Raw genomic sequence first — 26365 nt, forward strand, 5'->3', positions numbered from 1 at the left:
TCTTGATCATAGTGGGAGCATGGGTGGATGATATCCTCTAAAGGGTCATGTAGAGGAAACAAGAAAAAAACAGAGATATATGACTCTCAGAAAACATGGAGGAATGTCCCAAAATATATGTGGGAATGAAAAGTGCAGTGCAATCGTGTACTGAAGTTAAAAAAGGATTGGCAAAAGAGATAGAAAATGTATTTATTAGAGTATCTATTGCAATCCTTATTTAAAACAGTGCAAAATAAAGCAGTTTAAAATAACCGCTTAGAAAATGGTCGACATGTTTCAGCCTCTTGGACAACTAGTCAACGACTTCCTTCAGGACCTAAGGCCACCAAAGGGAGAGCTTGCCCCTGGTTGATACAACTGGTACATTGAATGTCAGGAATTCCACAACTACAAGCAATAAAGGTAACAAAAAGGGGATACCGGGCTACTAGAGGAAAATGTTGTTAAATATATCACTGTCAAGTGCACTATTCCCCTGCTGTTCTCTGGCAGCAGAGAAAAGAAAAGGGTTTTTAATTCCCCTCAAAATGAACCTGCAGAGGGAACTATGGAGGCGGTGAAGCCCCCTGACGCTGTAAATGCTTTAAATATTTAAAATATGAGGGAATCTGATATTACTATTTTTGGTAGTAAGATGGCCGATAATAATCCCTTGGCATCAACATTAGTGGTGGACGGTGTGGTAGGGGGGCTCATTCACAATGTTAATAGTGATAATTCCTCTAACATTGAGGAAGGTGCGCAGCGGTTACTAACTATGGTGTATGAAGGAAACGCAAAGCAGGATTTAGCCACAAAAAACGAAGTATGAAGCAAAAAATTTCCCTTGAAGTAAATTGACTCTGGTGATAATTTTTATTCCCTATCAGACTGCTCTTCCTCCTCTAATGAAGAACTTGAGTTAGGATCAAAGATATATGAAGGACAGCAGGGGGTCGGTGGCAGCGATTTCAGCAGTGCTCAACCGGGTGATACAGGGGGGATACTTCCGATGATAGCCCTCGCACAGTTTGAAAGAAATATGAGGGTAAAAAGGATCCCGCAGGTGTAGATAACAGTAATGGTGATAATGAGCTGCACTGGGACTATTCTTTTACAACCAAGAGCGGCAAAGGTGCTTGTACTGAGGGAGCTCAGGAAGACGCACCAGGTCCATCTAAAGCGATCTAACTGGCTCTTATATATCAAACTATGATGATTAATAGGGAAGAGACACAGATTGAGAGCCGGAGAGTGCAAAGCTCCTGCCGTAAGCTTCAGAATTCAGTGTGTCGTATAGCGTAGTCCTGCACGGAATTTACAATCATGCTCAATGAAGCCGAGACACGGATTTCCACATCAGAAGACGAACTGGTTGCACAGAAAGCTGTGACTGAAACTTTGCGTTCTGTAAAGGACGATACTCAGTGGAAATTGGCTGAATTAGAAAGTTGCTCTCGTCGTAACAATCCTAGAATCCTGCAGATTCCCGAGGGCTTCGAAGAGCAAGATCCTCACAAGTTGCAAGAAATGTAAGAGGTTCACCAACAAAATGACGGAGTCCTTCGCTGCTCTGACTAAACCAAAGGCAATCAAAGTCACAATAGGATGAAGTGCATTTCAAAAGTGCAAAGGAGCCAAATCAAGAACACCAAAAACCTAATCTACCACCCGCTAAAATCTCTCCTCCATAATCCAAACAAAAAAGCCTACTTAGCACTGCTAGGACAGCAACAAGATCAGCTTAAAAGACTAAAATAGGCTGCCAACAGGGAATTAGAAGAGGAGGTCTGGGCAAAACTGCAAGCTAATATCAAGCAGAAAGACAGCACAAGATCTAGGGAACAATAAACAGATTCATTCCCCCCACTCACAAGGGCGTCTCATCCAACATCTTAGAAGAAGTGTGGGCAAGATACATTGGGTGCCATTTCCACCAAGATTACGCCCTACAGACCACTGGATCAAAAACAATTCCAATACACAGAGGAGGTACCCCGCCGGAAAGCCATTCTGAGGAAGGGAGTGCAACAAAATTTCTGGCAGCAGAGAGAAACACAATGACTATAGCATCCCCAAGTTGCAGCATCACGGCAATCAAAAGGCAAATAGGAAAAGGAAGGAGAGAAGGGGCCTGAGTCCAAATGGAATCCCCCCAGTACTGTTCAAACAAGATGCAGAACTCTGGGCAAGTCCCTCAAACGTTTCTTTACTGAAATCAGGCAAATCAGCACACTTCCATCTGTCATGATGCATACTAACCAACAAGGGACTTAAACAGGGGTGTGTCTTGGCACTGACCCTATTCAACTTCTTATTAGCAGACCTGGTACCAGCACTGAATGCATGCATCTCACATGCTCCGAGATTAGAAGGACTAGCACTGCCATGCCTTCTTCATGCGGATGACTTTGTCCTGATCAGTCACACACAGGACCTTCAGCACCTACTCGCCATCACACAGCAATTCTCCAAAGCTAACTGCCTAACCATCAACCTGGAGAAAACAAGGATAATGACGATCAAGAAAACCCCAAAGAAACCACCGGTCTGGCACTGAGGCATTACACGCATTGAACCTGCAATGGAATATAAATACCTAGGCATGATTATAGACAAGGGAGGCCACTTCGTCACCCAGAAGGACTCAATCAGAAGGAAGGGCCTTGCCCCAGCAGTCTTGCTAAGGAAACTCAGCTCACAACTGAGCAGTCCATCGTTACTCCCCTTAGCTCAAGTCACACAAGTCAAGCTTTTACCAACGATAGCCTATGGCAGTGAACTACAGAGGGGCAGGGATGCAATGATTCTGGACAGCACACATGATTATCTTTGGTTTGCCCAAATACACCTCACCATCACAGATTAGGTTGGACTTTGGATTACAAAAACAGACCCTGGCAAGACAAGGAGCGTATAACAACACCTGGAACAAAGTCGGGAAAGCTACATCAGAAACTCTCAATCATTACTTATGGTTAGAATTACAACAGAGGCACTCGTCACCTGCTTCCTCCTGTCTTAAAAGACGCCTGAGTAACACAGGGCTATCACTGCTCTGGGAAACACCCACCAACAATATAACATTAAAAACTCAATGGAAAACCGTAAAGCTTTAATCGTTGACTGAAGACAAAGCAGCACTTTCAAAGATGACCCACAGCTGGATGACCCTGAGCAATTACACAGCCTTGGCCTCTCAAATATCTTTCAACTGGTTCGGGATTGACAGTATAGGGGTAAAGACCACCCTTGAAATGAGGCACCAAAGAGACACTTGTGGTGTTGTGATTATCGCTGTCCACTCCGGAGATAGGGAGTGTGAGCAGATGGACAAGGTTGCTCTTGAGACATTCTAATAGGATTTAGAAGTATCCAACAGCAGAATTATAGTACTTTGTGCTGATGGCTGACATGCTGCCCCTTATTGATGTTTGTTATTACACAGTTTGGGCGACAAGCACTCTGTGTGTTTGGGAGGTTTGCTACTCACCAAGCAGGGTTGCAGGGAGGGGGGAGTTGGGCGCAATATTTAGTTTTGTTATTTTTGTTTGCATGTGCACTCAAGACCATCGCAGCTGAACAGTGCAACAGGTTGACACAAGACCATTCTGGGAGAGGGGAGGATTGGCATTAGTGAATTTCTTAACCCGACACCATGGGAGACCTGACTAGTATACAGATATGGACCTGGAATGTAAATGGTCTGGTGAACAAAATCAAGCATACCTTAGTACTCCAGCCCATTAAGAGTCACTCTCCAGACGTAGTACGGATACAAGATTCGCACCTAAAGTGGAGCAACTGTAAAGCTCTAGATCGATTCGGGGACAGGCTGGTGGCCCACTCTGGATACTCGACCGGGGTGGGAATCCTAGTTCACATTACGCTACCTCTGACTGTAACAGATACCTGGGCAGACGGTGCAGGCTGCTGTGTTGCGGTAGCAGGTAAATGGGAGGAGTGCTCGGTTATATTTTGTTCAATGTACATAGCCCCGGTATTTCACAATATTGCTTTCCCGAATATCAGTTAGTTCCTAGTTAAATTACCCCTGGGTACACTTTTGGTGGGCGGGGACACAAACGCTGTTATGGACCCGGAGCTAGATCAATCTGGTTCTCGAGTGGGCTGGAGAGGAGAGCGAGACCTGCTGGGCTTCCTGAGGGCCATGGGCTTGGTAGACCTGTGGGGAGTGACCAACCCACTTGCTCAACAGCATACATACTACTCCGCACGCCATGGTTCCTTTTCTAGGCTTGGAGCTCAAGATAACTAGGATGGAGGGAGAAGTGGTAGATGACACCTCTAAAGACTTGTGTCACAGACTGGCACTGCGGCAGCGAGACTTACGAACCCTGGTGGACAGTGAAGCTAGAGCATATGCTCTGGCAACCCAGCTTCACCTCCATGATGTGGGGGACAAAGCATCGAAACACCTAGCGTGGTTGGATAAGCGAGATAGGGAACAATCATGGGTGACCGGAGTGAGAGACAAAGCAGGGGTACTGAAAACAATGAGCACAGACATAGCAGAAGCTTTCGCTGCACATTTTGAGGAAGTATACGCTCCCGTCTGCACTAGATCCGAGGGCGATTGTGAGGAACTACTGCAAGACTTTTCCCTACCCTCAGTAACTGAAGAAGTGTGTGACACATTAGATGCTGACCTCATGGAGAATGAGCTGGGAGGAGCCCTAGGGCACCTTAATTCAATGAAGGCAACAGGCACAAATGGACTCCCAGTTGAAATATACAAAAGTCAGGCTTCAATAATATTACCACCACTGCTAAATATGTTGGTAGAGGTGCGAGAGCAGGGCGACTCCTGTTGGAGCAGCTTGCGGCCACAATTGCGGTGATACACAAGGCCGGGAAACCACCAGACCAGTGAGCCACCTATTGCCCAATCTCCCTGATCAATGTAGAAGCAAAGGTACTAGCCAAGGCTTTGGCGAATAGACTGGTGCTGATTGTCTTGGATGTGATACATGTAGATCAATCAGGCTTCATGCCTAATAGAAGCACCCTCCACAACCTATGGAGGCTATACGGAGTGCTCCATATGAGGTGTGACCCCGCTGCCCAGCAAACGGCGTTGATGACGTTAGACGCATCAATGGCATTCGACAGTATAGAGTGGCCCTATTTATTTATGGTACTTCAGAGGATGGGATTCAGCTCTAACTTCTGTAGTTGGGTAAGACTGTTGTATTAGAAACCTCTGGCCTGAGCACGACTCAATGGAGGGTTGTCCAGATCCTTCCAGCTGAGGAGGGGCACCAGACAGGCCTGCCCCTATCCCTACTGCAGTTCACCCTCGCACTAGGTCCGGAGAGACCCGATGATTTGGGGTATAGAGGCACCGGGAGGGTGGGAGGAGCGAATTTCGCTTTATGCGGATGCAATACTTCTATATTTAGCAAGGCCATACTATTCGATGGCAAGAATACTCCATATTGTTGAGCTATTTGGGAGTTACTTAGGCTACACCATAAATTGGTCTAAATCGGTGATACTCCCACTATCGGGCCCTCCACCTAAGATACCGGCAAAGTGTGCTGCACCAGTGGTAGGAGAAGGGCTTAAGTACCTGGGCATATACATTATGAGAAATCATCAAACGTTCCAAAAGAAGAAACTCGAGCTCCAGATAGATCGGCTCAGCGCCAATGTACGTCACTGGCATACCCTCCCACTGTCTCTTATGGGCAGAGTGGCTCTGTTTAAAATGATGGCTTTTGCCACGTCTCCTGTATGTTCTCCAGAACACCCCATGACCAGTTCCCCCGACAGTTTTTAGAAGAATATCCCAGGAAGTCAGAATGCTGTTATGGCAGTGTGGTTCTCCCAGAATAGCGCTTCACAAACTACAAAAGTGAATGTACGATGGTGGCCTGGCAGTCTCAGATATTAGAATATACTATTGGGCTTCCCAGTTGTTGGTTATAAATGACTGGATATACACAGACGTGAATGAACCACCCTATAGAGTGGACAGAGTCAATATGCCAGGAGGAAATTGTGTACCACTCTTGTACTCCCGGAAGACATGTTCGGAGTGTCGGACAGACACAGGGCTGGTGGTGGGGTTTTGGAGGAAAGCCAGTAAACTTCTGGACTGGATGGGGAAGCTGACTAGCCGGACCCCACTGTGGGCAGGAGATCTACTGAAAGAAGTGGCTGCCTTAACGGACTTCAGAGAGTGGAAACTGATAGGAATTGAGCACCTGGTAGATGTATGGAGGGGTGAGGTTCCACTTGCATTTGACAATCCGCAGCAGGAATATAACATAAACGAAACACAGAGATACCACTATCTCAGACTTTCACATGCTCTGTGGCAACATATCCAATGTGGCACTTCTATTCCAAATTACTCCCCCATGTGGATAGTTTGCTATTAGAATCCATCCCTGGAAAAGTAACGTCCATGATATATCATAAATTAATAAATAACATGCCGGACCCTCTGGCAGCCCTGAGGGTGACATGGACTGAAGACCTCGGGAATATAGATGATGCGGATAGGCAGGAGGCAATCCAGAGCCCAAGGGAGATTGCAGTCCGGACAAGACTTAGGCTGGTGCAACACAAGATACTACACTGTACCTACTATCCACCTACAAACTTGTATAAATGGGGTAGGGCACACACAGCGCTCTGCAAAAGGGGTTGCCAGCAGGAGGGAACTTTCTTTCCCATTCAGTGGGAATGTGAGGAGATAGCCGGGTTTTGGCAGAGAGTCACGGATGTAATCGCAAGGGTGTTGGGAGTGACAGTCCCAATGGATGCTTCTCCTGATGATCCAGGGAGACCATGATTGGCCCAGGTATACAGGAATATGGGTTGCTTTTGCAACGCGAATTGCCAAAAGAAGCATCGCAAGGAGGTGGGGAGCGCCTTTGCAGCCATCACTGGGAGAGTGGGAATAGGACCTTGATTGGTGCCAACGTGCTGAAGAAACAATGTATAAAAGTAGAATTTGTGTGACATAGTGGGAGAAAATATGGTCACCATGGTGCCAGCATAGGGCAATGTTGGGGGAGAAGTGATATGCATCAGGTACGCCTTGTCGGAGGGAAGGGAGAGACCGATAAATTGTGATTCTTGTCTACTGATTGTACATATGTCCTGTTGCAAATTTGGGCCTTTGCTGCCATGGATGACACAGAACCTCATACCTCTCCTACAGAAAATTTTTGTGATACAAAAATTTCAACCATGTACAAACACATGTGATTACTGTACAGTATGGTCACTTGAGCAAACGTAATAAAAAGATTTTTTTTTTTAAACAAAACATTTTTTCATCAATGGATACACCAAAATGTCTCAAGTCGACTCTTGAAATACCAACTGGATCTGCAACATTTCAAAAAGAACCTTCCAAACTGGCTTAAGGATGAAGCGGGTTCCACCTGCCACTTATGCGGCACAGCACCGGAGGGCCTGCTGCACCTCTTATGCACATGTAAAGATCTTCTGAAGGAATGGAAACAACTACTGAAACCTCACGTTATTCAACGAGCAATCAGGACATGGAGGCAAGCCGTGCTGGCCTGTTTCGCACCAGAGGACCCACAGTTGAACTGCCTTTTGATAAAAGTTTTGAGACTGGTGGCCAAAAAAATCCCAGCTCACTGATGGAGGGATGTTCAGCCAAAACAACCAGTAACCCGAATGTTTTTTCATTAAACTCACATCACACCTTACCCCGCGCAGAGGCCATGCAACAAAACATCACTAAACAACTAAGGAAATGGGCTCTCCACCGACAGCCACTTCCCTAAAGACGCAAAAAACAAACAAAAAAAACCAATCCGCAATGGAAATAGACAACAAATTTATTTTAACAATATTTTATCATCTTTTACAAATTTTAATGCTGTATCTTGATGCAATTGTTTTAAGTAGCTATGCTAATAAAAGAATAAACTTGAAATCTGCTCAACAACTTTCATTTGGCTTCTTCTCAAAATCAGCATCATCGATGAAGATCACTTTGACTGAAGGGGATTGGGGTACACAGTAAGTCCTAACAAGCAGTTGGTGCCATTATTCCCTGTGAACCCCCATCTCTTCATACAGACATCCATTACCTGGTTATCAGAGTTTAATGAATGTAGGACGTTGGACCGACTGTTTTACTGGTGGCTGACCAAGGATCCTTGTGCCATGCTACAACTCGTGCAACTGATTCTGTACTTTAGACTGCTATGTCAGCGATCAGTGACCTTTCTATGTCTTCTGAGGGTGACAGTTTAGTTGCTATGCGTTTAATGGAACAAATTAATATATACAGTAACGCAAATGAGATTTATAATAAGCTAAATGAGCAAACATTTTCAACATTATTACCTGACTGGTGAATTCCCATTCTTTTTCTGAAGTACCATGTCATGAGTCACTGCATCAAGTATGTTCAAGACATCCCAAAGTTTTAATGATTCTAAAAATGAATTCCAGAACATATTTTAATCATTTTTCACAAGCCCACTATCTTTTTATAATGCAATATTTTTTAACAATTGGCTGTATCTTTGGTTTTCAGCTTGTTCTCCGTCAAATCTTGCAAACCAGTCAAATAAAACCACTTAAAAACAGGATGTCTACAAATTACATGAAGGAGGCAAGGTAAAAATACACAAAGCAGTACCACTTAGTAAATGTAGCATTTCTGGCTTCATTTCACAGTGGACTGTTTCAGGAACAGTGCATGTATTTCAATTAGTTGGCAATATTTGGTGAATAGCGTAACAACAATTTTGGGAGCAAATGGTGAATTTCTCTTCAGTAAATGTTGTAAGCAGTATTCTGGATAGAGCTTCATGTCAGCCCTACACAACTTAGGGCCAGAAGTATCAAGCAGTTTTCCAGATGCAAATGCACCGATTCACAGAATCGGGCCGTTTGAGACCGGAAAAATGCATTTTTGTACATATCATTCCCAAATTGCAATTCGGTAACATGTTACCGAAATGCAGTTAGGAATACATAATACATACCGATTCGGTATTAGGAAGGGGCGCGTTAAGGTCATCCCTTCCCAATATTGAATCGCAGTGATGTGTAAGAATGTTTAGCGACCGAAATGTGGTCGCTAAACATTCACCTTGTTTTCCCCTACATCAAGTAAGTGATAACCCATTCACAGACGGGAAGGGGTCCCCAGGGGCAGTGGTCTATGGGTCAGTGGGACCACAGCCTCCTCTGAAAAAATGCTGGCACCCCCATTCCCAAAGACCCTTTCCTGTTTGCGAATGGCTTACCACCAATTTGAAATTGGTGGTAAACTGCAAGTGTTTTGTGACCACATTCATGGTTGCAAAACATTCCTACATACCAGTGCAACTCGCTATTAGGAAGGGATGCCCTTGGCACGCCCCTTCCCAATAGCGATTCGCAAATCCTATTTTGCGAGTCGGTAATAGGTTACCGACTCGCAAAATAGTGTTGGTACATTTGAAAATTTATTTTACATGTTACAAACACTGGTAAAATGTGTTGTACATCTGGTCCCATAAGTTTCATACATTAGCAATAGCGATTTACTAATTGCGATTCAAGAGATTCGCAATAAGGTAATCACTATACACAATATTGATACATCTGACCCTTACTTCTCAATGTTGGTAGTGATATTCAACTTATGCAAATCTTTACACAATATTTTCAAATCACCAACAACTTTTACCACTGACGAATTCAAATATCGACAGCACAAAATCTACGTGGCTTGGTCAATACTGCTGGCATTCAGTGATCGATTCAAAACCACCAACATATTCAAATATTAAGGACATAAACGGGTTTAATGATCCAGTCCACAAGGTTTGAATGAAGGGATAGTGTAATGAGATTCTTGGTTCCACTATAAATAAAATAGGCCACTGGAGTAAGTGGGGAGTGTACTTTATTATGTGCCCTATTCACAGGCTTTCCAGCAACGGACCACAATGGAACTTTAGCAAGTCAAACCTAAACATTCAAATAACAGAAACTTACAAACATCTATATGAGAGGAATGATGTAAGACAGCACACATAACTCAGCTACAAAGGCATGTGGCTGCTTTCTATGATTGATAATCAAGCACGATTAGAGGAATATATGACTTTACAATGCAAACAATTACAACGCATGCCAGTACAACGCAGTTTTTACATCGCAACAACCATTACAACGCATGATTTTACAACGCATGCCATTACAACTACCATTTTAGAAACTACCATTACGACGCATACCATTACAACGCATACCATTGCAATGCATAATAGTTTCGGGGCAACAGTGGGGTAAGTGTAGGATAGTGTAGGGGTATAAATTACTATTCCCACTCCAGTGAGTGCAACAGTAGGGTAAGTGTTGGATATTGTGGGGTAAAAATAACTATTTCCACTCCAGTGAGTGCAACAGTAGGCTAAGTGTTGGATAGCGCAGGGGTAAACATACCATCCCTATGTACCTCAAAACCCATACCCACCCTAAAACAAAAAAAAAACCTTTACTTACCTTACAATGCGTTGTAATGGCATGCGTTGTAGTGCCATGTATTGTAATAGTATGCTTTGTAATGGCATGCGATGTAAAGACAGCTGCGTTGTAACAGCTGCATTGTAAAGGTAGGGCATTGTAATGACTGTGTGGTAATGGTTGTTTCCCCGATTAGAGATGAGAGGAGCAAAAAGGAAAATGAATGTGGTTTTGCTCACCCTTGGTCACCTCATAATACTAAAGAATCATTATTTGTAATGCATTCATGTGTTTCATTTCACAATACATTGCTCACAGAAAGGGTTTGCAGAGGACTATGGCTAACGAAGAAGGGATTTAGGATGTAGTAGACAGGAATTGGGGAAGAAGTTACACTTACAGAATGGGTTTTAGAAAGGAATCATTGGTGAATCAGGGGAGCAGGGTAGACAGAAGCAAAGAATGTTGGGATCCCCATGTCCTGGGCGCGGTGCTTCCTTACTTAATACCTGCAGTGTGTCGTATGGGGCCCGGAGTCCGAGGCCGTGCTTTCCTCTCCTGAGGGTGATCTCTACCACCGGCAGTGTTGGCAGATGGGACTGGGCTGTGGCTGTGTAGGGGGTGCAGTCTGCACCATGGGCTGGCAGGTTTCTTCTTTGGCGTCCTGGGCCCCATCTTGGAATAATAAAACGCCCACTCCAAGATTGAGCCTCTGATCTGTACTCGCATTAGGTTTACCCAGTCCAAGATGACGGTTACCCCTTTCTTGTGGTTTGCTTCCTTTTCCACGCAATATATAAGGCTGCCTTAATCAGTAGTGAGTGAATTGCAAACGTTTCTGTTCTGTGTACACACTCCTAGTTAATCCATTGAATTGTTAACTAGTTTATCCTGTTTTTGTGTCCTTTTCCAGGTTGGTCCTCTCTCTTGATTCCAGCCCTTCTGCATTGACTCGTTATTTTGAGGTTTGTGTGCTTATCCCTTATCCTCCATCAGAAGTGGTTCCTTTTCCAAGGCATCTGCTGACCTAGGATACCTCCCTGTTGGCAGGGTGGCTTCTGGATTCCAGCCCTTCTGCATTGACTTGTTCTTTTGAGGTTTGTGAACCTCTCCCTTATCCTCCAAGAGAAGTGGTTCCTTTTCCAAGGCATCTGCTGACCTGGGATACCTCCCTGTTGGCAGGGTGGCTTCGGGAAGGGATCGCTCTTTCTTCAAGACCAAGTTCTCCCGGATCGAGACTAAACCGTGGTGGCCAGCAATTGTCAAAGAAGTAGGAAGGATAAGAAGAGCAGGTGTTGCAGGATTGGTAATGTTGTCTTCATTGGCCCTTCTTCACAATAGCCTGAAATGTTTCTATCCTCCTTATTCCTGATGAAAATATACAATAAAGCAAGCTACAAGTCCCACTGCCATCAGTACTGGTCTTCCAAACCTTGTCTCAAAGGGCTTCCTTGGATGACTTCAACTTTTGGGAGGACAAATTAAACAATAATTATGCAGCCAAAGTTCTGGACTGCCTTAAGACTATGGGTTTCACCTAGAATTCTCAAGAGGCAGTCATTCATACAGTTATAAAGTCTTTCCTTACTGGAATGTCACCTTATGTTTTTTTGACTGAGTGATGCACTATACCTTGTGTTATGGCCCTGATTGCGTATGCTAGATTTACAGTGGTCTGTAGACTACTTTGACTAAAGTAAATTTGCCTTTCTTTACTCTTGAATTCGTTGTGCTCAAGAAAGAGTCCTTACTCTTAGGCTACCAGCATTCAGTTAATAGATGGATTCGCTGGTGGTATTGCATAACACAAGATCATTCCTTTTACAAAATACTATTGTTGGAAAGGACATCTTTTCCATGGTATTCCTCCAGATTTTGCATTCTTGTGTTGAAACCTTTTTTGTTGGCTATAGGATGCTGCAAATGTTGCTCCTACTAAACAGGGGTAAATCAGTGTGCACTTCCTTTCAAACATGATAAAAATGATCACAGAGCTCATATTCAGCAATGGCTGATATAGGGTGGAAATTAACACACGGTGTGCCCCGCCGTAAAAGGGACAACTAGGGGCCTCCAATTATGAGCTTTATTATGCAGCAGAACAATTCCAGTAGTCAATGCGCTGGCCAGGGGGCTACGAAATCCCAAACGCACTATGGCCCAAATAGAGCTAGGTGACTGCCCGGTAATGGAATGGTTCCTGAGCCCCCCGTTTATAGCAGGGATTATCAATGTACTGCTGAAAGTTGCTGCATCATCCTAGAGAAAGTATATGCATAGAGGTAGAAAAGGCGATATCCTATACCCTACAATTTCCACTCTGGGCAACACCACAAAGTAGTGGCCTGACGGAGTCACTCCAAATAGATAGCAGGACAGCCGTGGATATCGAGGTCTGGGGGATCTAGCAGAGTACAGAAAGTTGTGCTCGTTTGAGGACCTGATGGAAATAAATGCCCTGGGGCCAGGATAATTCCTCTTTTATTCTGCACTACAATATCTCATGGGTAAGATGTGGGGCACAGAAAAACATTTAACGAACATTGCAGGTCAGCTAGAGATAGTTTTAGATTTGGGGCAGATGAAACAAGTAATTACAGAATTGTATCAGGCCCTACTACAGGGTGCCTTAAGGGGATCGCAGGCTCTTATGAACTGATGGGAAGACAAGCTGGTGACCGAAGTATGGATGGCTTCATGGGTTTGCTGTTTGGGATCGATTAAAACTGTGTCTAGGAATGCTAGGTTCCGCTTCACCCAATTTGAGTATGTCCATCATGCTTATTTCACCCCGGACAACATAGCAAAGATGTACTCCAGCGCTCAGTCCCCTTGTCTTCCATGTCGCACGGACAGTGGCGGCTGGTGACATTTGAAAGGGATGGGGCGTAAAATCCTTCGCAAATATTACCAGCAATATCCACACACAGAGACCTATCTTTTCATTCATGCCTTGAATAAAATCTATGGCCAAAGATTGTTAAAACTCATCCCAGAAATTTGCTAACTCACAGTGTGCCACATTTATATCACAAACTCTCAATGCCCCGTATATATCAACTCATATGATTACTTTGAACTTTTGAAGACCTACTCAGAGCCCATTGCACTAGTTGGTAATATATATGCTATGCCTTTTATAGCAGGGAAATACAATTGATAAACCATTCAGCTACATGTCCACAATTTACTCTTTCTTTGTAATAAACCAGAGGTCTTTAATGGCTTATATTACTGGGCTCTTTATCCACCTAGAAGGAGGGCTTTGTGCACTTTGTATGGACCTGCCGGGTATTAACTACATTTTAAAGAGAGGTAACCTAATGTATTTCAGAGGTGACCGCTTCTATTCTGCTGCAAGTTCCACTCAGATGCTTGCTAGACGTGCACAGTCACTAAACAAATTAAACAGCTTGTCTGCTTCCAAAGAATGGCTCTGGTGCTAGCGAAGTGTCATGCAGCTATAGTATGGAAATCTAGCATGGCTCCAGAAGAAGAGCGATAGAGGAAGGATATGGTGAGATGGGTGGGAGCGGAGTTAGCAGTGTACCCAGACACAAGAGCAAGGGATGGGAGATGTCAATATATGGACCAAAGAGACATTTATCTTGAGAAAATGGAACAGAAATTGGACACACAACCACAGTAAATTGAGGGCCCATGAGGAATGACAGTACCGGTGTCCTGTGTGTTCACGGAGCCAGTTTGAGGTTATATCTGGGATGTGGGAGCCCGGCAGAAAGTGTGGGATCTTGAATAAGTCATATGCCCTGGCAAGTTGATATGCCCTGTATACATTGGTGGTAGCAAGGGAGAGGCAGGAGAAAGTAATATGACTATATGCGTAAGAAGGGCGGTTGGGAGTGCAGCATGCGTTCCCATTGTTTTTATGGTTCATTAATATATCTTACAACTTAACTGAGTTATAAAAAAATGATGGCCTCATATCCACATGGCCATGAGTGTTAAGCCAAGTGTACTTTGATAAATTGCACCTGTGTAATACCTTTAGGAAATGTGCCCAATCTTACAATGATATGTATGCATGTTACACCGTGATAAAACAATAAAGATACTAAAGTAAAAAAGTGGTAAAAATGATCATACACCATGCAGTGCATAAACATGAAATGCTTCTAGTAGGGTGTATTACTGTTTTGAAAATGACACTAACAGAAAGTTGTTAATCTCCTTCCTACGCCATAAGGGCTTTCTTCCAGTGTCCAGTGTCACTTGACTGCCGATGGCTCACCTGCGGTAAAATGTGGATTGCTCAAAGACATTGCACAAAGGGCTTGGATGTGGCCATATGTTTTCTTCCTTGAGCATGATGGCCTGGGGCTGCGCCCAGATACTTCCTGAGCTTCAAAGGATGTCTACTATCTCAAATCTGACGTATCTCACACTGAGCCTTTTTTCTTGCTAGTTCGCTTTGCTACAATCCTAGGGCCTCATTTATGAGGCTGAGCATCACTTTTACGCCGCAGGTGCGTCACTTTTTGTGACGCACCAGTGGCGTAAAAAATGCGCCTTGTTGCGCCATATTTACAAAGTGACGCATCTAGGTAGATGCGTCACTTTGTAAACCCCTGCACCACATTATACCTGCGCCATGTATAATGTATACAAGGGGGGCGTTCAGATGCAAGGAAGGGTCGTAGAAGTGACGCAGTGAAATCTATGAGATTTCACTGCGTCACTTTTAGGACACTGTTGCGTCAAAATCTTGCGCCTGCCTCACAGCAGGCGTAAGACTGACGCAGGCCCTTTCACATGGGGCTTGCCCCATGTGAAAGGACGCATTGCTAGAGTTGCGTCACTTTTGTGACACACTCCAGCAATGCGTCACTTTTGCGCTTACAGATACATCAGAAATACTGACATATCTGTAACTCCTTGCGACATGATGCGTCATGCCCCAAAAACACCTGGGTCCGATCGTGGGGCCGAGTGAACCTAGATAGTTTCTCCTCCCTTCTTAGTTCTTCCCCTCTCTCCCTGCACGGCCTCTCCACTTCTTCCCAGGTGGATGCCATAGACACATGGCTCTCCTCTGGCCGCGACTCCGTTGCCCCGCTCAAACGCATCACCTCCAAACGGGAGAGGGACGCCAACCGATGGTTTACTGTCGAGCTTAAGACCATTAAACTAAAAGTACGTCGTGCAGAACGGGCTTGGAGAAGAAACTACTGCCCCATTCTTAAATTGGAGTATATCAACACTCTTACCCAATATAAAAAAGCCATCTTGGAGGCCAAAACATCTTACTTCTCCTCCAAAATCCTAGCCGCGGAGAACCAGTCCAAAGAGATATTTACAATCGTTCACAGCCTGGCGTTCTCAGATAGAACAGCCCTCAAGCCTGTCCCGTCTGAAGAACTCTGCCTTTCTCTGAACAACTATTTTATTAACAAAATTACCACCATCAAGGCCAACATTCCCCCCCCCTCCCTTTTCTTTGTGGATCCTCAATGTCCCCCTCCCAAGAGCGAACTCACCACCCTCCCACCCATCACTAGAGAAAGTCTGATCGCCCTAATCCCCTTGGTCAAGTCTGGTTCTCCTCTTGACCCTTGCCTGGCCCATATCCTTCGGCACATCTTCACCGCTTGCCCTGATCCCCCCCTCCACCTTCTTAATAGCTCCCTTGCCCAAGGCGTAGTCCCCAACTCGTTGAAATCTGCGGTAATTGTGCCCATTTTAAAAAAACCTGGGGCTGATCCCTCTGTTCCTGCCAACTTTCGCCCCATCTCCCTCTTGCCATTTTTGGCTAAGGTGCTCGAGCGTCACGTCACCCGCGCTCTGAGCTCCTTTGTGGAGACGCATGGCGCCCTTGCCCCCCGCCAGGCCGGCTTCCGCTCCGCTCACTCCACGGAGTCTGTTGTTATCTCGGTCCTGGACAACCTCAGGGAGGGTATGGACACCAATCAGCATCAGGCCCTTGTGCTCCTCGATCTCTCAGCCGCCTTTGACACGGTTGACCATACCATCTTGTTGTCCCGTGTCAGGGCGGCGGGGATCGGGGGGACCGCCCTGCTCTGGTTGTCCTCCTTCCTGAGTGACCGCACCCAGGCTGTTCGTCTGGGTGATTTTACGGCGGACGTCCGGGGAGTGCAGTGCGGGGTTCCCCAGGGCTCCTCCCTCTCCCCTCTCTTGTTCAATCTTTATCTTGCCCCTCTCATCTTCTCCCTTCAACAGATGGAGGTCGCCGTATTTAACTATGCGGATGACCTCCAGCTTGTCTTTAACCTATCTTCTTCTCCCTCTTCTGTGCTAAACTTTCAATCTGTCATGCTCCATATCAGGGACTGGATGAACCACAACCACCTTAAACTCAATCCTGACAAGACCGAGTTGGTGTTGACGGGTGGTTCATCCAGCCCCTGGTCCTCTCTCTTCTGGCCTCCCTCTCTTGGCACTTCCCCTGTTCCCTCATCCTCTGTTAAAACTCTAGGTATAAAAATCAATTCGCAACTCACCCTTCACTCCCAGGTTAGCTCTGTGGTATCTTCTTCCTTTCTTTCCCTGCGAACCATTCGCAGAGTCTCTCGCTTCTTCACTTTTTCCGCTCTTAAGCTTATAATCTTGGCCATGGTGGTGTCCCGCCTGGACTACGGCAATGCTTTATATGCCGGTATCCCCGCCTATAGTTTGCGGCGCCTACAACAGATTCAAAACCAGGCGGCCCGCCTGGTCTTTAAGCTCCCCAAATTCCACCATTCCACCCCCCTCCTGAAATCCTTACATTGGCTCCCTGTAGGTGCCAGGGTCCAATTCAAGCTTGCAACCATGACCTTTCTGGCCCGACTTGGCTTGGCTCCGGCCTTTATCTCGTCCGAGATTACTCCTTACATACCTACTCGGGAACTACGCTCGTCCTCTCAATCCCTCCTCACTGTCCCCCGTTTCCGGAGAAAGAAGTGGGGAGGATCTAAATTCGCCACCCTTGCCCCGACCCTTTGGAACTCCCTTCCCCTCGAACTTCGTACCATCACACAGTACCCTCAATTCCGTAGGCACCTTAAGACTTATCTGTTCAAAAAGTCTTTTGATTAATTTTCCCCCACCCCTCTCTGCCTATTAGCTTTGGATCCAGTTAGAGTTAGCGCCAAGAAACCGCTGGTATACGTGCGCTCTAGAAATAATTTTAAATCAAATCAAATCAAATATGACGCATCAGGAATGTCGCAAGGAGTGCGCACTGAGAAGTGACGCATCGCTGCTTTCACACAGCGATGCGTCATTTCTCATAAATGAGGCCCCTAGGGTGAGGGGGTGCTGGCCAAGAACTGTTTTGGAGTGAACACAAGGGAGGATGTGCCCATCAATGCAGGTAGCTTTGACCAGGCAAGAAAGGTTTTGCCATTTTTGAATTAGGTAAAGATGGGTACTGTGTGATAGATTACAGTAAAACACATAGGAAGTGTTGCAACAGTAGGCAGGGTCCACTCTGGAAAGATTCACCTCCCCAATTGGGTAGGGAGCAGCCACGGCCCCTGGATGGAGTTGTGGTGGGGCAGAAAGGCGGGGCGAGGGAGGGCAGGGTGGGGGGTGCTAAAAACCGGAATATGGATAATTGGAGGTAAGTAAACAATGTAATAAATAAATGAATTTCGTAACGCATTTAGCACCCCCCATCCTGCCCCTCCCCCGCCCTGCCTTTCTGCCCCACCACAACTCCTCAGAACACTCCAGGACCTGTGAAAAATCAGAAGGAGGACTGCCCTTCCGTCTGAAGAACATGAAGGTAGACTGGACATACTTGCATCGAACCCAAGACCCCAGAAGTGCTCAAAGAGTCAGTTGGCTGACCTCCTGTTAGAGTTACAGGGATACTACAAATTTTCAGAGGCCCATTCACTGCAACAGGCGCACAAGTTATAGTGAGTCCAACTAACTATAACGTGGGAATGTCAATGGTTTTATGTCAGTAAAATTTCCAGCTAACTATAACTGGTGTGAACCCTATGGTTTTTCAGTGAATGTAATAGGTTTTTTGAATGCTAATTCCTAACTATAACTGGTGTGAAACCTATGGTTTTTTCAGTGAATTTCATAGGTTTTTTAAATGCTAATTCCTAACTATATATAGGGCCTCAAACCTTTGTTTTTTTCAGTGAATTTCAAAGGTTTTTTAATAGCAAGTTTCTATAGCTATCAAATATATTTTTTATAATGAATCCTATATTGTATATTTTTGTAATAATATTTTTTTTATGTATATTGTTCATGTTTTTTTTTTTGTTTGTTTGTTTTTTTGCCCTGGAGCGCTCCCAGTGCACGTACAGGTGAGCGCACCGGTAAGCGCAGTCTTCCAGCGCGTACCGGTGAGCGTCCCGTTAGCGCTATTGCCGCGAACTAAAACATCATTATGACGTATCGAGTAGCCACGTCCGCTGATACGCACGGCTTAAGCGCACCCGGAAGCAGTCGAGCACATACGATCGTGCTACGTAAGCGCCCCGGGGCGCGTAGCGTAAGCGCGTCGGGTCATGTGACCTGAAAATAACACTTTTCATTGGTTCAAGACAGTTTTGTTTTCCAAATGATGAAAGCCCCCACCTTTTTTCCTCATTCTCACTTTTTACTTTGACTGAGGAAGACCTGTTTGCAGACCTATTTATACCTATTTGTACTGAGAAATGGCTACAGTAGCAGCAGCAGCAGGAGCATCTCAACCACCACCACCACCACCACAAGGACCACCACAACACCACAGTGGTGGAGAAGAAGAAGAGGAGGAGGAGGAGGAGAGGCGGTACCTGCCTGAAGATACTACCACCTATAAGCCTAAGGAGCACATTGTCTGGGAGTTTTTTAAAATCCCAAGGGGCCTCAAGAAAGTAAATGCGCCAAAGGTTACTTGTTTGATCTGTGGCACTGTACTTTCCAGGGGGAACCCTGCCAAAAAGTATTCTTTTGGCAACAACACCATGATTCGCCACATGCACCCAAACAACTATGCTGCGGCAGTGGTCAGAGAACTGACCAGAAACCCTCCCCAATCTTCTCCCAGCACCTGCCAAAGTAAGCAACCCACTCCATCGGGTCCAGAGACAAGTGAGATGGTCCCAAACATCCAAACCCAGTTTGGAGATTTGAAAATAGTTTGCAAATTTTGTGGAAGGACAATTTCCTATGGTGAGCAAAGTATTAAACTCATCAACCATGCTGGTGACAACCACAAGTGCCAAAACAAACCTTAATTTTTTCCTGATTTTTTTTGCTCCAGTTGAGCCGTTTACAATTCCGTTTTTTGTTTGTCCCCATAAAAATTCCCCAAAAATATAAAATTGTTCATAAAAGCCAAAAATGTTCCAAAAAACAATAAAAAAATATAAAACAACAAAAAGAATAAAAAAATAAACAGTTCTTTTTAGAAAAATCTGTCATTCTTTTTTCCCCATGGTACACTCCCCGTTGCGCGTACCGGGCGCTCCTACCTTGCAAATCAAAAAAAAAAAAATGTTTTGCACCGCGGGGCCCTTTTATGGCCCCCACATCAAACCTAGGGGGTCAGGGGGTCTACCCTGCCCCCTTTTGGTAATTTCCCCCTTTGTTTTTGCCACCTCTTGTGTCTCGATCCTACCGAGACACAAGATGGCGGCCACTCCGGACTGTTTGGAATGTTGACAGACACCCGAGAGCCAATCAGCTTTCCGCGTGCGAACTCGCGTAGTGTGCTGGTACGCGCCCCGGTGCGCGTACCGGGGCGCGCTTATAGATATATATGTTTTTTTGAACCTAAATTACTCAAAATCCACTGGAGCACATATCTTGAGATATAGCAAAGGCACATCGGGCTACCAGTCCCTACAATTTTGCCAAATTTGGTGGAAATCCATTCAGCCGTTCGGGCTAAAAGTGAGTCCAACCGCCCAATGGAAATTAACATGGGGAAAACACGTTTTGGGACCCCCCTTTTATCTCGGCCCCCGCTTGACGAATCCCCCCGGTCAGGCAAGGAGCGGAGCGCAGCGAGGCAAATTTCAGGAAATTTTCAGGCAGATCCCTCAATTGACGCCAAAGTTATTCCCAATAGAATGTTGCGGATTCCCTATAGAAAATAATCCTAACTATAACTACCTACTGGCGATATATATATATATATATATTATATATAAACACAAGCTCCTCCTCAAATTTCGCAGCGTTTCAGGCAGCAGCGCACGCGGGCAAACAAGGGAGATGGACCACAGGAATCAGAAAAGATGGTTTATTGTTGCAACCACACAGAGAACAGCTACGCGTTTCAGGCTAACTCTCCCTTGTTCACACTCATATATATATATCCGTTCCAAACTCCTACTGATTGGCTCTGGATACCGACCCAACAAACGCAGGTACAGATCACACAACAGCGCTGAAGATACTTTCAAAGGTGGTTTATTGCTCCCTTGTCGCCAGCATGACACTTTTCTGCTACGTCACGGTAGCCTTAATCACAGATATATACATATATGTATATATATATATATATATATTATTTGTGCGGTTCCACCTGGAAAAGTAACTGTAGCAGCACTTTGGTACAGATTGAATGGAATAACAAGTTTTTTGATCAAGTTATTTTCAACCTGCATTATTCTCACATTGGTGTGTGTTCAAATTGAATACCTCTACCTCATCACCTGGATAATTAACTTGTGGCACATCTTTATGTTTCATGCAGCAAGGGGTGGTCGGTAGGAGGTGATATGATTCTGAGACTTTTGCCCTCATGTTTGGTCCTCTCAACTTCATACAGAGGGTAGGTATGAGTAGATCCTGTTATTCCTCAGTAGAGAGGGGAGTGGGCGTACATAAACCTTCCTTCATTGTTCCCCTGCACAGTAATGAAGGTCAGGATTTGAGATTACCTGCTCACCTCCCCTGTATCGAGGTTGCATCTTTTTTTCCTTTACAAGAAGTAATATGACCCTTCTATTCACATCTATAGCATTTCAGTGTAGTTGGGTTTTGAACATGTAAGAGTATTATTCTTATATCCTCTTTCTGTTTTCACAGATCTACCTCCCAGCAGTCCCCATCCTTTCCTTCCCCCTTTGACCATCCTAAAGTATGTGTTGATATACATTCCAGACTTGTAATCCTATCAAAAAGCAGAGTTCTGACTCATATAGCTCGACTTAAATGTAATATTGCTTTGGCACAAGAAAGACACCTGTTTGATAAGGAATTAAACTCATTGTGTAAAAATTTGGTAGGACATATTTTTTGTTCTCCAGCTCTTGATCATAAACATGGGATTATTATTCTTGTTCACAAATCCCTTCCCTTGGTGATAGAGAAAGAGGAAAGAGATGCGGAAGGCCAATGGGTCTTAATACATGCTACCATTCATCACATAACTATTTCTATACTATATATTTATGGTCCGCTGGTATAGATGTACATTTCTAGGAACAAATGTCAGTTGTTCTACGCTCTTGTTCAAATGCACATTTAATATTTGTTTGTAACATTAATCAGATTGTTGATACTTTCCTAGATCAAAAGTCACAAGTTAAATATGTCCCTAACAAGATGCAGAAATCATTTACATGAATCATCCATTCCAGTGGATTAGTTGATGCCTGGAGTTTATTCTCTCAGGACACGCTAGAATACACTTTTTACTCACCGACACATAAACCCCAATCCAGAATCGACTGTCTATTTCTCTCACCCCCCCCCTAGTTCCCTCACTTACTCAGGCTCAAATTGGATCAATATGAATTTCAGATCATGATCCTGATAACTCTAGGTTGTTTTGGATATCTCATGTTTGGCCTCCTCGGATACTACACCTCTAGCTGCTGTAACTTTGATGACGAAAAGGCTTTTGACAGTGTCAATTGGAAATTTATGATGCAGGCTCTAAAATGGCATGGATTTAGTCCAGCTTTTCTCAGATATATAGCTATATCACATTCCTCCCTGATGACATCTGTTTTTTTAAATGGAGTTTTTTTAAATGGATCCCAATCTTCATATTTTGCCCTTTCACGGGGCACTACACAAGGCTATCCTTTATCTTTATTTATTTATTTATTTATTTTTATCTTGGTGTGGTAGGTAGGCTACTATTAAGATTATGTTTTTACCGGTCATTAATTTTTAATTTTTACCTGTCCATGTTACCTATTAAATTACCCTTAGCATTTTTTAAACTATTGAATAAATCAATTACTGAATTCTTATGGAATAGTAAATGTATCTCTATGTAAACCCAAAGAGTTGGGGGTTTAAGTTTTCCAAATTTTCAGCAATATCATAAAGCCTTCGTCTTAAAACAGGTACTACCATGTATTGTTGACACTGATTCTCCACCCAATATTTGGCGCAAACTGGAGAATTCATATATGTTGCCTTTACCTTTTTACTCTTTACTCTTTTTACTCTTTGCCATACTTTTTGAATTCTCCTTGGGCCTTCTCCGCTCTGTCTATTAAATATTCCAATATGATATCTTCCTGTATTCTTATGAAGCCCTTGTCTCCAATACAAGAATTTTGTGATCCTCTGTATGGCATAATACGTTTCTCAAAATCTCTAATCAAGCTGTTTTCTGGAAACAATGGGTTCTGAAAGGAATAACCCAATAAAACAAATATTATGTAATATGACTCCTCTTCCTTTTTCCTTAATTCAAGCCAAATTTGCTCTTTCCCCTACCTATGCCACTAAATATGAGTGTCTCAAGGATGCTCTGTTACAAGCTGTCTCCAAACTCACTCAATCGCATACCCATATACACTACCCACCTCCTGACCCAATCTTACTTTCATCATCCCTTAAAGCGTCACTTCGATACAAATCTTTGCATTACATTACTCCGTCCGTCCTAAGTCTAGAGTTGAGATCTTGTGGGAATCTAATATTCAACATCCCATATCTTTCAAGGTTTGGGGTGCAATCTGGACCAAAAAACATCATACTTCACCCAATGCCAGCACTACACAGACCCTTTATTATTTTTATAATAGACTATGAATCATTCCACTTTCTTTGCAAAAATATAACCCGAGTCTTTCAAATGTGAGTTGGTTTTGTGGAACCCTCCATGGTACATATCTACATATGTTTTTTCATTGTCTGCCAACCACTGCTTTTTGATCACAGATTTGTAGAACTATTTCCATTATTTGCTCTATCAATTTCCTCTTTGGCATCACACATATGCTTCTGTGAAGTTCCTCACACTCTTGGCCAATACGTTCTAATTTAGGCAAATCTCTGGATCTGTCACTTGCTATTGCTTTTCAAGTCATTGTATCAAACTGGGAGAATGCCAAGAACATCAATGTCATTAGTTGGTGGAATCTTTATTGCTCCCATCATAGGCTTCATACAGCATCAGCTACTTCTACTTTGAAGATGTTAAACCTTCCAAGGACTCTACAATGGTTTTTCAACACTCATGATTGCTTTTCTCTGCTTGTTTAATATCATACATTGTTATATTGCAAATTCTATTATATGAATTATGTTGTTAAATGAAATGAAGATTTTGTACGGAATACGTTGTAATATGTTATACGGTTCATTATGTTGTCTATATAAAGATATGCAATATATATGGTTTTATTCTTTCTTTCCTTTTCTTTCTCTCTTTCTTCTACTCTTTAATCTCATTTTGTTTTCCTCCTTTCTCTTAAATTTAAAATACAAAACATTGCAATATTATAAGTGCAGAATTCTGATATTATCATAATAAGTTTATTGTACAACTTCTTCCAGCACAATTCCCATAATTAATTTCAAATTAATTAATTATTTTCAATTAACAAATAATTATTAATCAATCAAAGATAAATTACTTCCCACCCTTTACCCCTATAAACCCCACAACCCGCATCTAAAATGAATCACTCAATTTCCATATTGAATTTTCAATTAATTAATAAATATTAACAATGTATTATCAATTAATTACAAATAAATTACTTCCCACCCTTTACCCCTATAAAGTGCACAACCTGCACCTAACCAAATTACACAATTACCATAATTAATTGCCAATTAATTAATGAATATTATTTAACAACCAATTAATAGTTAATTAATAATAAATCACTTCCCACAATTAACACTATAAAACCTCAATTAAATACATATTAATCAATAAAACATAATCATTATTTTATTATAATTAAATTACTTCCCACCCTATTCCCCTATAAACCCACAAACAACTACTGAACTAAAAACCGCAAAATGTTATTAAAATAAAATTGATAACTATTAAAAATGTAACAAATATATTAAAAAACATAAACAATTCTTATACAAAAAGAAATACATCACATACATTTAAAATCTTTACTAAAATAAATAACACTAATTAACAAATCGATATTTTAAACAACTATATTTTTGCAACCGATATTAATGACTTCCATATTTTTAAATTCGATGTTACTTACTCTAAAATCGATATTCTTGACAACGGTATTCTTGCACTCGATATTTCCACTCCACTATATTTCCAACTTGATATTCATGTAGTTTGAATTTTTTGGCCTCAATATTCTGTCTCATTACCCTTTATGGGGATAGAACAAATCCAAATCCTCATACTCACCTTGTCCTGTATTGGAGTACTGAACTTGTCCTCTGGACTATCTAAATATTCCTCTTCTTCCCCTATGGTCATAGAAACTCCCTGGTCTTCCTCCAGATCCATAACAATCATTAGTTTGGTAGTCATAATAGTAGGTCTTATAATTGGCGTGTTAGGAGTTTTATTGTGAGGATATTCCATATTCCGGACTTTCAGCTCTTTTCCAGAAAAACAGAATAGAGGCCTATGCAATCTGGTCATGCTCTCCAAAGAAGAATCAAGTATGCCTAGTATTAAGGTATCAGGTGTCACATTCTTAATCCGACTCAGTATCTCTTTGCCGAAGTGTCTCACTTAAGGGTTGTACTACAAAATATGAGGCTCAAGACCACCAAATAAACATCTTCTTCTACATTTCTGAACAATATTTGGAAACAGCTTCATTAATTTCTTATGATTCCTATTTCTAGTACCCTCCTCTGTCTTCACATGCACGGCTATACTCAGGTGTTTTTGGTTTTGCCAAGGATCCTATATATGCCAGAGATAAGATTTTAGAATGTGAATGCAACTTAAAGACTTTATTAAAAGGGGTCGGGTCTCCAGTACTCATGAACCTATTATTTAAAGATATCACCCAATCTGTTCTTCATGAAGCCCAGCCTGTTGCTTTATTTTACTGACAACTATATTTCTCCAGTATTCTGTATTCAATTTAACCTGTGGTCCTTTTGGTGTTTGGCTAATAAGTGTTTAGTTCCAATCAACTTGGTTGGGGTCTTGCATTTTTTATCATTTGAACTCAATTTATTTTTTAACTGTTTACACCTGAACATCTATTCTTTTTCTAAAAGTTGCTAAAGAGCGATGCAAGGATACAACCAATACCTTTGGTTTGACCCACACTACTAAAGCTTTACACAACCAAATAAAGAGCCATATAAAGGTTTTAAGGGATATCTTTGGTTTGCCTCTGTTTTACCTTTCTGGTAATGGTTTTGCAGAAGCGCTACTAAAGAAACTCAACAGCCAGTGACCCTCCCACCATATGCTGACGGAATGATTCCTGCCACATGACAACACAAGTTTCGTCAATTGACATGCCCTCTTGAGTGCCTTTGCAACCTAACATATTCCCTCAACCAAATGATTTTGCTCAAGCAATCTGTTGTTGTGGAGTCCTATTAGGAATTTTCTTTTTTACTCACTAAAAAATATCTATGTCTGTAAAAAAAACAGAAGAACTGGCAGAAAAAAAGTGCTAATGTAGTCCACAGACTTCCCGTTATTCATAGCCCACTGAGAAGAAACTTCCCTTGCTTGGAGAATCTGAGTGCATTCATCGCCACTTTGACAAAA

General features: G+C 43.0%; 1 protein-coding gene across 1 annotated transcript in view; it reads right to left on the reverse strand.

Moving 5' to 3' along the window:
• Positions 1-26365, reverse strand: part of IQCM (IQ motif containing M) — a 1006762-nt gene that overhangs the window by 956921 nt on the left and 23476 nt on the right. Inside the window, exon 3 of the mRNA XM_086963810.1 lies at positions 8344-8434. Coding sequence (XP_086819936.1) covers positions 8344-8434 — 91 coding nt within the window. The remainder of the gene's footprint in view (positions 1-8343; positions 8435-26365) is intronic.

This window comes from Lissotriton vulgaris, chromosome 3_1 (genome assembly GCF_964263255.1).
Source record: "Lissotriton vulgaris chromosome 3_1, aLisVul1.2, whole genome shotgun sequence".
NCBI classification, from domain to species: Eukaryota; Metazoa; Chordata; class Amphibia; order Caudata; family Salamandridae; genus Lissotriton; species Lissotriton vulgaris.